The sequence below is a fragment of the Carlito syrichta genome, unplaced genomic scaffold (assembly GCF_000164805.1).
Source record: "Carlito syrichta isolate Samal-C Ts95f unplaced genomic scaffold, Tarsius_syrichta-2.0.1 Scaffold307833, whole genome shotgun sequence".
Lineage (NCBI taxonomy): Eukaryota > Metazoa > Chordata > Mammalia > Primates > Tarsiidae > Carlito > Carlito syrichta.
Window position 1 is genome coordinate 315,228 of NW_007251929.1, and position 11,830 is coordinate 327,057.

The 11,830-nt window shown below is 39.9% G+C and overlaps 1 protein-coding gene across 1 annotated transcript; it reads left to right on the plus strand.

Moving 5' to 3' along the window:
- Nucleotides 1-6,350: 6,350 nt before the first annotated feature.
- Nucleotides 6,351-7,390, plus strand: LOC103267041 (putative olfactory receptor 52L2). Its single transcript, XM_008064647.1, has one exon. It carries the CDS (start codon nt 6,371-6,373, stop codon nt 7,388-7,390), a length of 1,020 nt encoding a protein of 339 aa, XP_008062838.1. The 5' UTR covers nt 6,351-6,370.
- Nucleotides 7,391-11,830: the final 4,440 nt, after the last annotated feature.

The following is an 11,830-nucleotide window of genomic DNA, read 5'->3' on the forward strand; positions in this document are numbered from 1 at the left end:
AAAACACTCAACTCACCTGAGGTAGGTAGCAGGGATTTGCATGCAGGAAATGCATTGTGAATTATACACAGGACTGTCAGGGAGTGAGAAAAATAACATGGGGCAGAAGGAGAAGATATACTATGATCCAGTTGTCTCAGATGCCTCAGCTAGCCCACAGGGACCTCCTGATCTGGTATGACCTTTCAGTGTTGTTTAAGATAGAAGAAAGGGGACTAGGTGTTAGTATTTTTATGTCACCAATGTGTGTGAATTGGAGAAGGAAAAGTAACCTTGGATGAGGATGCTCTTTTTGGCCAAAGGAGAGTTATGAACGTCTAGCAGCCAACAATTATAGCACCTGGAGAGATAAGCACATTTAATTGCAGCAACCACTGAAGAGTTTACTGAGATCCAAGATTGTTGTTGTGAGAACGAGGAGTTTGAACTCACAGAGCAATGTGAAATTTCCCAGCTCATAGCATTGTTTCCTAGCACACCACCATGATGTGCGTGTTGGGAGTAAAGGCTAACACTGTACAGACATGGGGCCAACTGGTTAGGTGTAGGTGCCACTCCCTGTTCTGCCTCTCTGCCCAACATCCACCCTTGTGGGCTGGATCATTAACTCTGGGTGCCGCCTGCCGACCTGGAGGCTAACTCTGGCTTTGTTCAGGTGTCTGTGAGTCCTCTGGGATTTGCCAATTGTTTATAACATTTTGCCTGCCCAGTGCCTTGTTCACAGGCACCATCCCTCTATGGGAAAATATCAAGAATGAACTTTCACAAAGAACCAGAGATGAGTTAGTGCACAAAAATTCAGCAGTGGAAAATGAGGTCAGGTTTGGGGCTTGTGGTTGGGGGAAGACTGTTGACAACTGACTTCTGTCTTTCCCATAGCTCTTGTGAGATGGTAATTTCTTGGCTTGGTTAGTATGGCTCTGAGTCTCCCAATACTTGTGGTCTGACAGTAGTCTTTAGTTTGTTTCTCCCCAAGTCAAGAGTAGTTGTTTTCTCCAGATCTGACTCCTCAAAACCAACTCTCTCTTTCTAGCTTCTATCATTTATTTCCTAGTGGACAGGGAGGGGTCTCCCATGTGCTGTGGGCTGTGATCTCTCTCTCTCTCTTCCTTTTTTTTTTTTGAGTCAGGGTCTCACTCTGTCACCCAGGCTGCAATACAGTGGCACAATCATGGTTCACTATAGCCTCAAACTCCTGGGCTAGGAGATTCTTCTGTCTAAGCCTCCCAAGTAGCTGGGACTACAAGGGTGTGCCAGCTAATTTTCTTTATTTTTGTAGAAACAAGATCTCATTATGTTGATTACCTGATCTAAAACTCCTGGGCTCAAGCAATCCTCTTGATTTATCCTCCCAAAGTGCTAGGGTTACAGGTGTGAGCCACCATGCCCAGCTAGTCTTTCTTGACAGTGACTTGGATTGTATGGTAGTGAGAATAGGAGAGAGATAAAAAACATAAACAAACAGAGATTAGGGGAGGACATATTGCTGCAAGTTAACCTGCAAGTTTGCAGACATCTACCAATCTGATTAAACCTTCATGGTCAACCTGAAGCATTCACATGGGGCATTTTGTATGGTCCTAGGTGGTTGCATTCTTGCCATCACATATAGTGCATGTGGATATAGCTGATTGACCTCCCTAACTCAAGTCTTACCAGAGTTGGTATCCATGCTTCATATCTTTGGAAAATAACTGCACAGATCTCAAGTGATACATTTGTTTTCCTCTTTGGCATTCAGAGACTGCTGTATAGCTCTTCCAAGGAAAAAATTCCCTTCATTGTTATTGCCAAGTCAGGGCTGAAAGTCATTGTGGAGGTTGAACTGGAGACTCAGGGTGTTCCTGGAGCTGAGCAGGGAGGGCTGCCATGGAACGTTCTTGAGTCTGGGAATATCTCTTTTGCCTAGTTCTCTATCTGTGGCTGAGTCTCCCTCAGAGCTGACAAGACTTGAAAGTGTGTATCCTCAAAGACAGCACAGAGACCAGAAGAACAGTTAGAATTATTTTGTTGTTGATCTATGAGTCTCAGATCTGTTGACTGGAGCTCTTCCTCTGAGTGTTTGATGTCTGTATCTTTGTCTTTTATTAGGTCATTATCATGGACCCACTATTTCTGTGACTTCTCCTACCCTTTCTCTGTCTCAGTTTTTGCCTCTCATTCCCCTTCCCCACACCCCACTATCATAGAGTCCAGGTCACTGTTAAAAAGAAGACTAAAGCGAGAGAGAGAGAGAGAGACAAGTCATATCCCACAAAGAAGCTTCCCTGCCCACTAAAGGCAGTGGCACAAGTGTCTACTTAGGACCATAGGAATCCCTTTATTTCTGACATACATCTAGAATTTGTTTCTTATGGCAAGAGATTCAGCAGGGCTATTTTTGCCATGCAGTGCTCAGCACATCACTTACGAGGAGGACTATTGAGGTTCATCAGTAGCCCCCTCAAAAGACACTCTACTCTCTGCTACGTTATTCCTATCCTTAAATTCAATCTCTGCCTTGTCAAGTTCTCACAATTCCCTATTTTTACAGACACTCAAACACAAATTTATCTATTGTCTTATTTAATCTTACAGATGTTTATTTATTCAGCCAACATTACTGAGTACTGACCAGATGCCAGGTCTTCTGGAGCTGGTCCTGGGGCTGCTGCGATAAGCAAAGCACAGTCCCTATTCTTTTTTGTTTGTTTGGTTTCTTTTTTTTGAGTGAGTCCCACTCTGTCACCCAGGCTGGAGTGCAGTGGCACACTCACAGCCACCCCAGTGTCAACCTGCTGGGCTCAGGCGATTCCTCTGCCTTAGCCTTCCAAGTAGCCAGAACTATAGGCATGCACTACCACACCTGGTTAATTTTTTAATATACCATAGAGATGAGGGCTTACCAAATTGCCCAGGTTGGCCTTGAACCCCTGGGCTCAGGCAATCCTCTTGCCTTGGCTTCCCAAAGTGCTGGGATTACAGGCTTGAGCCACTGAGTACAAGGTCATCAATGCAAAGAGCAAGATATTAAAGGCATTATGTTAGAGAAGAAAAGGAGACAGGATAGGTTGCCTTACAGCATTCAAGCATAGATTCACACAGGATTGGTTGCTTGGATTGAATTTACTTGATTAAGTAGGAGTTAACATCAGTTCCTTGCTAATTGTCTTCTATTTCATGGTAAGAGAACTAAATGCAGCTTCATCTTCAGGTTCCAGGGAATAAAGTCTCTTCTGCTTTTCCTCTAAGAATCACAGTGGGATTTCCTATTTACTTAGGTAACTACTTAACAAGCAGCTCCAGGCTTTTGCTCTAGGCTGACTGGTTATGCAGCACATAGAAGAGGTATGTTGTCCTCAAGCATGTGTGTCTGCTCTTCTGTTTCTTTCTTTTTAAAAAATAGATACGTGGGATACAGCCTCAATGCCCCACTGATGCTGTTCTTATTGAAGCTGTGGGTGTTGTCCACAAATGCACAGCTGCTCTCTGACTTCTCAACTAAACAATGAGAAATAGGCTGAAACTTTGCAACAGAAGGGGTGTAGCTAAAAAGAGAATCAACTTTCTCACTATGTGGAATATCAAACCCTGAAAGGTAAATTTTTGTAAGATTATGAGAGCCCCCTGAAGTCCTCAATAAAAATGTCACTGTTATTTTAAGTTGACTCTGGAAGAAAAGCAAGACTGGGAGATACGTGTTCATCAGGCATTTCAGTCTTTATAGCTCTCATATTCAGAGTTTTGGAGCAATATTATAGTCACACTTAAGTTTATAAAAAAAGGTACTGCTAATGATCTATAGATGCCTTATTTACAAAAATTGAGTCATTCTTGACTCTTCATTTTTACATACATTTGTACCACCAATACCACATAGAAAAATACAATTATTTTGGACCGTATCTATGTTTTATAACAAACATGTAGATACAAATAGATTCAGTTTCGAATTTTTTTCTTTTAACACCTGATGTGTGAGGCTCATAGAGAAGGTTAAAAAGAGCACCTATTTATTTGGTACTTTATGGTAACATGTGAGTATCACAGATATTAAATTATTGCATCGTCATGATAAAAATAGCCATACCAAAAATTCTAAACAGAGAAGCAGTGTCATGGAGACGAAGAAAAAAGGAAAGAGGTTTATGATCATATACTCAGTCATCTTTTTTATTAATGTTAAAAATAACAATCACTATAGTTTATAAAATAATCTATATATCAAGACCTAACACATATCATTTAATTAGTATTTATCAAAAAAAACCCTGTAAGCTTGATATTATTTATTCTACTATCAGATTAAGAAATTAAGACTTCAAAACTTTTAGTAGTCTTCAAGGTTTTGTTCCTAAAGTATGAAATGGACAGCAATTAAACCAAGTCTGTCTGTCTCCATAGCTTGTATTTATCACACTACGTTGTGAAACATTCACTGTATTAGCTTATAATTAGGAAGTTTAACTAGATTGGTTCCTTTTTTAAAAAAACAAACCATTAAGACACTGACAAGATTTCTATGATAGAGATAATTCAGAAAGTTATGGAGGAACAGAGGAAGAGCATAAAGTACTCCTAATATAATCAGTGTTGACCCGATGAGTGCTCTCAAGGGGAGATGGTGAACTCTGAATCTTGAAGGATGAGAAGAACCAATTCAAATAAAAGAAGAGTAAGTAAGAATACATAAAAGGTGATATAGGATGGTAAACTCATATTATTCCAGGAATGTTGGAATGGTTAAAGTAACATTTACATGTAGAAACGTGTTACCTGTAAGAAAAAAGTAATCCACAAAATATAATCTTTGAAGGTCTTTTATGCCAGCATTAAGAGAATGATTTTATTTCATGCAATAGAGTCACTGAAGGATTTTAAACATAGGAGTGACATGATGGCATCTGTATACATATATTTTTAAGTTAGAATCTCACTCTTATTGCCCAGGCTGGAGTGCAGTAGCATGATCATGACCATCGCAGCCTAGACCTGCTGGGCTTAGGCGGACCTTCTGCCTCAGCCTTCCAAGTAACTGGAACTACAGATTCACGCAACCACATCTGGCTAGTTTTTGTGATTTATTGTAGAGATGAGGTCTCACAAAGTTGAAACAACCACAACAAAACTCCCTCTAACTTCAGAATTAAGAGTGAATTGGGAATAGTCTATAGCAAAGACTTGGAGATGTCATGAAACAGTCCAGGTGAGAGAAGGTAGGAGTATGACTAAGGCAATGGCATTGGGGGCTGGGAAAAAAAAGAGTGGTTATAAGACAGGTTGAAAAATAAGTCAGTTGGAATTGGTAATGGATAAAAGGGATAAGAGATAATGAATAAGGAGAGCTTCTAAGATTCTAGATTGGATTGGGTAGGTAGATAGTGATATAATTTACAAAAATATTGCCAAAAGTAGGTGGAGCACATTTGCAAAGGATAAGTAAATTAATGCAGATTTGAATATGCTGAGGGTGTGGTATAGATGTTCAGGAAATAAGTGGAAAAATGGATTTGTGTTTTAGAAATGCATTTGACAAAGCAACTTGGATTGGAAGGAATAAAATTATATAAATAGTTATAACCATGGGAATGGATAAATTCAATTATAAGATAATGTAAAAAATGGAGAGAAGAGGAGAGGATGAAACCCTAGAATCAACAACATAATGAGATGGAGAAAATGGTGGGACTAGGGCTACAGGAGGAACAACTGCAGAAGACTATGTCATGGAAACCAAGGGAAACTAATTTCGAAAACAACAGATTGGTTTATAGTGTTCAGTATGCCAAGAGTTCAATAAAGAGAATTCTTTTAAGTTGATAGTTCCAAACATAAGTAATTGAATGCTAGAGTTAAGCATCTCTCCAAAAGCAGCATGTTCACTCTTATCTCTAAATATATTAAACCAATATTAATTCAAACATGTGGATAAAAAACCACAGGATCAAACACCTGTAAAAAATTTATCCAAGCCGGGCACAGTGGCTCAACCTGTAATCCCAGCACTTTGGGAGGCCATGGTATGAAAGAATTGCTTGAGCCCAGGAATTTGAGATCACCCTGGGCAATATAGCAAGACCTCATCTCTACAAAAGATTTTTAAAAAAACTAGCCGGGCTTGGTGGCACATGTAGTCCCAGTTACTCAGGAGGGTAAGGTGGTAGAATCACTTGAGTGCAGGAGGTCAAGGCTGTGGTGAGCTGTGATCATGCCATTGCCCCTCAGCCTGTTGACAGAACAAGACCCCAACTCCTCTCTCTCTCTCTTTCTCTCTCTCTCTCTCTTTCTCTTTTCTACCATCTATCTATCTAATCTAACTTTATTCCCTTGTGTTGCAGTTCAATTCTCTTTATTCGTCTCATGGAGATGGTAGACAGATCTGGACAACGTGATGAAATACCAGGAATGGAGAAATCATGCCTTTGATTTCCTTTCTGTTTTTCCTTTTCAATCATTGATGATGGCGCTTAGCAATTCCAGCTGGAGGCTACCCCAGGCTTCTTTTTTCCTGGTAGGTATTCCAGGTTTAGAGGAAAGTCAGCACTGGATAGCATTGCCCCTGGGTATCCTTTACCTCCTTGCTCTAGTGGGCAATGTTACTATTCTCATCATCATCTGTATGGATCCATCCTTGCACCAGCCTATGTACTTCTTCCTGGCCATGCTAGCTGCCATTGACCTGGTCCTGGCCACTTCCACTGCACCCAAAGCCCTTGCAGTGCTCCTGGATAATGCCCATGAAATTGGGTACACTGTCTGTCTGATCCAGATGTTCTTCATCCATGCATTCTCCTCCATGGAGTCAGGTGTACTTGTGGCCATGGCTCTGGATCGCTATGTAGCCATTTGTTACCCCCTACAGCATTCCACCATCTTGCATCCAGGGGTCATAGGACGTATTGGAATGACAGTGTTTGTGCGGGGAATACTCCTTCTTGTCCCCTTCCCTATCCTGTTGCAAAACCTTATCTTCTGTCAGGTCATGGTCATAGGCCATACCTATTGTGAACATATGGCTGTGGTAAAACTCTCCTGCTCAGAAACCACAGTGAACCGAACTTATGGGCTGGCTGTGGCACTGCTTGTGATTGGATTGGATGTTATGGCCATTGCTATTTCCTATGCCCACATCCTCCGGGCGGTGCTGAAGGTACCAGGGGGTGAGGCCCGACTTAAGGCCTTTAGCACATGTGGGTCTCATGTTTGTGTTATCCTGGTCTTCTATGTCCCTGGACTATTCTCCTTCCTCACTCACCGGTTTGGCCACCATGTACCCCATCATGTCCATGTTCTTCTGGCCACACTCTATCTCCTTGTGCCTCCTGTGCTCAATCCTCTAGTCTATGGGGTGAAGACACAGCAGATCCGCCAGCGAGTTCTCAGATTGTTCTGCACGAAAAACTTGATCTGAACACCTCCTAATTATTTTTTTTCCTAGGCCCCTGCCAAGGAAACAGCTAGGTGCCATAGCTGGTCTAGATTATATAGACAGATGCCATTTCACAGTGAGTAGTCCTAGTTCTACCTGTCCCAGGGCAAAGGACACCTACAGGCACTTGACTTCATAGCTTATTGTGATGGACCTGGATAATTGGATTTGTGAATATTTTCCCCATTATTTCTTTGCTCCTTACCCCAACATTTCCTTATCCCTTGTGTCAGAGGAAGTTGGTGGCAGGAGAAATAGATGACAGCTCTGGATGTGTTATTTTTCCTGCCTTCACCCAATGGATAGACCAAGTAAAACTCTTTGGAAAAAGAGAATGGAAACCCCCACCCACTCTTTGCCTTGTTTTAGGTTTACAGTATCTTCAAAACCTCTAAGTTAGTGCTGTGAACTCTAGATCACTGGGCTCCTGTGTACCAGTAGGGTATCTTCAGAGGAACTGAGAAGGACACAGTGTGAGAAAACCCTCCTCATCATAATATGGGTGTTATTTATTTAAAACAAACCTAAGTGGGCAGGTACTGTAATAGGTCCTAGGAATAATAAAATAGTGTCTCTAGTTTTAAGGAAGCAATATATAGGTGTGTGTGTGTGAATTTTTACTAAAAAAGGTCTGCTTATATGTTTCAATTTATTTATATTTTTTCTTAGGTGGAAAGGATAGATGACTAAGTACTGAGTACATATAACATTTTATAAGTATCAATTTAAGAAACAAAAGCAACTATGTAATTTAAAATTTTTATTTTAAAGATGTGGGACATAATTCAGGATTAGGTATACAAATGTTCATTATGCAGTTACCCTTGTTGATGAGGTGTGCACCCCCTCTTGCCTGGCAGTTTCCCACTACTGCCAATCTTACCCCCTTCCCCTGGCAATTTCCCACTATGTAATTATTAATATCTAAAAACCATAAAATATGCTAGATTCTGTTGTAAATAAACATGGCTTTTAATAAGTGTAGTAATAAATGTAGAAGTACTTATACCACTTAAAAATAGGTTTCTCCTTCTGAAATAGAGGATATGTCAATTAGATCTTCCATTTCTGTTGCTAGGAACTGAGTAAAAACTTACAGGAAAACTGTCAAAATGGGTTTATTGCATCCTGTTTGTTGAATGTTGCTTAACTCTTGTGTTTCTAAAAAGTAACACATTTTGTTCAGTCCTGGAAGAACTTAAGTCATTGCTACATGGTACCCAATAGGGAGTTTTGCAATCTTTGGTTCCCTCCCTCCCCCATTTTGAACTACCCAGTGTATATTGTTTCCATCTTTATGTCCATGTGGACCTATGTTTAGCTACTGCTTATAAGGGAGAACATACAGTATTTGATTTTCTCTTTATGTGTCAATTCACTGAGGATAATGGTCTCCAGCTATATTCATGTTGCTGTGAAGTACATGATTTCATTCCTTTTTATGGTTGGATAGTATTTCAAGGTGTATATGTACCATATTTCCTTTATCCATTCCACCATTGATGGACATTTATGTTGATTTTGTGACTTTGCTATTGTGAATAATAGGCTGTGAATAATAGTCTGGCTCTTTAGATTAACTTTTTCTTGTCTTTTATTGTGACTCAGATTCCTTTACTTTTATGCCTCCTCAAAGATATATTAAAAAGGACAATTGTAAAATATTAGTAAACATTTTATAAATGATTATTTTTACTGCATTCAATCTTTTCTCTAGGGATTTTGGGTTTTCTGTTTCTAAATCCTGGTCTTTTCATGATGCTAGTTTCCCTCAGGTATGTTTAGATTGTTATTCTTATCTATTCATAGATGATAACCAGATGGTTGGGAAGTTGATGTGAGTTTTCAGAGACTGTGAAGGTCACTGCTCCTGTGCCTTCATTGTAGAACTTTGTAGGTCATTGTGCAGGGATTTGCTAACAGGCAGAATTTCCTTCAGGCTGTTAAGAGGAAAATGAAAGGTGAGCTGGATTCCCTCATCTTTTGCTGAAATAGAGAAGCTTTTATATCTGGAATCAGAGATGATACCGTATATTTTGCTGAACTATAGAGCTACTTTTTCATACTTTTTGTCTGTTTCTGACTTGGAAAACTGGTTACCTTGGAATTGCCTCTGATTCTATCAGGCCTCACTACATTTATAGGTTTTTGGAGATACAGAGACGCCTCCTTTATTTTTTAGGGAGCTAAGTTCTTGACACGTTGAGTGCACAGAATACTAAACTGACCCTGTTGCTTTGGAAATACAAGAATAATTGATTGCTTTCAAATTCCATTACCATTTTTTATTGTATTAAGCTTGGAATATTCCCTGGATTGCTTAATGAGAACATTTCCCATTCCTGAATCAAGCTATAACCTTTCCAATTCCTCTTTTCCTAACTAATAATTCCTTCACATATTCATACTTACACATTGGTTTGCAACTTTCTGCATTCTGGCTTTTCTATTAATCCAATCCAGTCTGATTTATTAATACCTGAAATTTCTTCAAGTAACTGATTTAATCTTAGTGTACTTACCCATAATCTAGTATTGCTTTTGAATTATTCTTTGATATTTCTTTAATGATTTAATGAGGACATTGGGACAGTAAGTAAATTATGTTTTCAGTTCAACATCTTAAATCAGAATTATTACTATTTTAGTTTAATTTTATGATATTACTTGTGTTATATATATCCTTCATTTATATGTAAAAGTATAAGCTAAAGTATAGGATCCAAGAGGCAGAAGTCTTTTTTTTTGAGTTGGAGTCTCACTCTTGTCACCCAGGCTGGAGTGCAGTGGCATGCTCTTGGCAACTGCAGTCTTGATCTGCTGGGCTTAGGTGATCCTTCTGTAGTGGCCGAAAGTTCAATCCGAAAGACCACCAAGAGCCAATTCTGATGAAAGTTCAAGAGGGTCTTTATTTGCAAGCTCGAGCCTGGACCTCTGTCGACAACCGACGCAGCGGAGTACACCCAGAGGCCCTGACTTCCTTAAGCAGACACCTTTTATGTTTTTACACAAAGGGAGGAGGAGTTTGGGGGGACTTTCCAGTCTTTTTACCATTTAATTGGGTAGTAACCTCTGGTGGTCAACTCAATTGTGGAGGATTGGCTAGCTTGACTCGGGCTGACCTTGGCCCACTAGCTGGCGAAGTTGCAGAGGCATTTGGAAACTTCAGGTGATGTTCCCCTGGCACCTGATTGGTTGTTGCTAAGGGGAAAGTGGGTCAAGGGAAGGGGTTGAAGCTTGAACTGGAGCTTTGCAGTTTTTCCCATAACTGAAACTTTAAACAGCACAGGTTATGTTTTAAAGCAGAAAACTAAGATGGCTGTGCTATTGTCCACAAGCCGATTACATATTTATTGGGTTATAGCATGCTCTTAACCTAAGTTTATGGTATACTCTATTACGGTTCTCTCACGTCTGCCTCAGCCTTCCAAGTAGCTGGAACTACAAATGCATGCCACTATGCCTGGCTAGTTTTTGTGATTTACTGTAGAGACAAGGTCTCACCAAGTTGCCCAGGCTGGTCCCGAACCTCCTGGGCTCAGGCAATCTCTCACCTCGGCCTCCTAAACTGCTGGGATTACAAGTTGAGCCACTGCCCCTGCCTGAGGTAGAAGTCTTGTGTAACCCTTACACTTCCTAATACTAAGTACTTATATTCCCAGCACAATAAACATCCTCATCATTTTTGATAAAAATATTGTAATCAATGAATATTTAAACCTGTTACCTCTGCAGTGAATGCTTCTTTCTTCCTCTTACTAATTTTTAGTGTGATTTTCTGTATTAGACTAGGCAGCCAGATCTCCCATTCTAAAATTAGATGCTTTTCAATCTGGCACAGACAAGGTACCTCTTTGAGAGAAAGAAGCTCAGGAATGCTGTTAGAGATTAAAAGCACAGACTTATCACATCTATGTCCTTTGCAGTAGAGAATGCTCACAGAGAATTAAGGAGGGCTCAAAATAATAATAGTTAGAACCTGATAACTTCCATATGCAGGGTTCTCTGTAAGTCATGACAGGAAAATACAGGTAGGACCAGCGGACAAAGAAGAGACTCTCAATTCCTTTTCCATAATTCTTTTTTGGACTGAAATCTCTTTATTTCTGGAGACAAGACTTCTTTTTTTAAAAAAAATTTCCAAGAAAGTGTCTTTTCTTTTTTTCTGAGCATTGTCATGTACAAAGTAATTAATTTGATATCAGTTGTTTCTAGATAATACATTGGAAATGATTAGCAATTATAATGCCATAATTCTTAGTACTTCTTCCTAATCCCCTCCCCCACCCATGAGGAGATTTGACTTGAAAATTAGGCTCCAAGTATCATGGCTCAGCTATCTGCAAGGAGGATTGCAGACCTCGTAAATGGAATCCCTAGCAGAATGCAGAAAGCAAAAGAGAGACTAACTGTTTTCCAGGA

Coding starts and splice junctions, on each gene's coding strand:
- LOC103267041 (XM_008064647.1), top strand. CDS start 6,371: ATGAAATACCAGGAATGGAGAAATCATGCCTTTGATTTCCTTTCTGTT.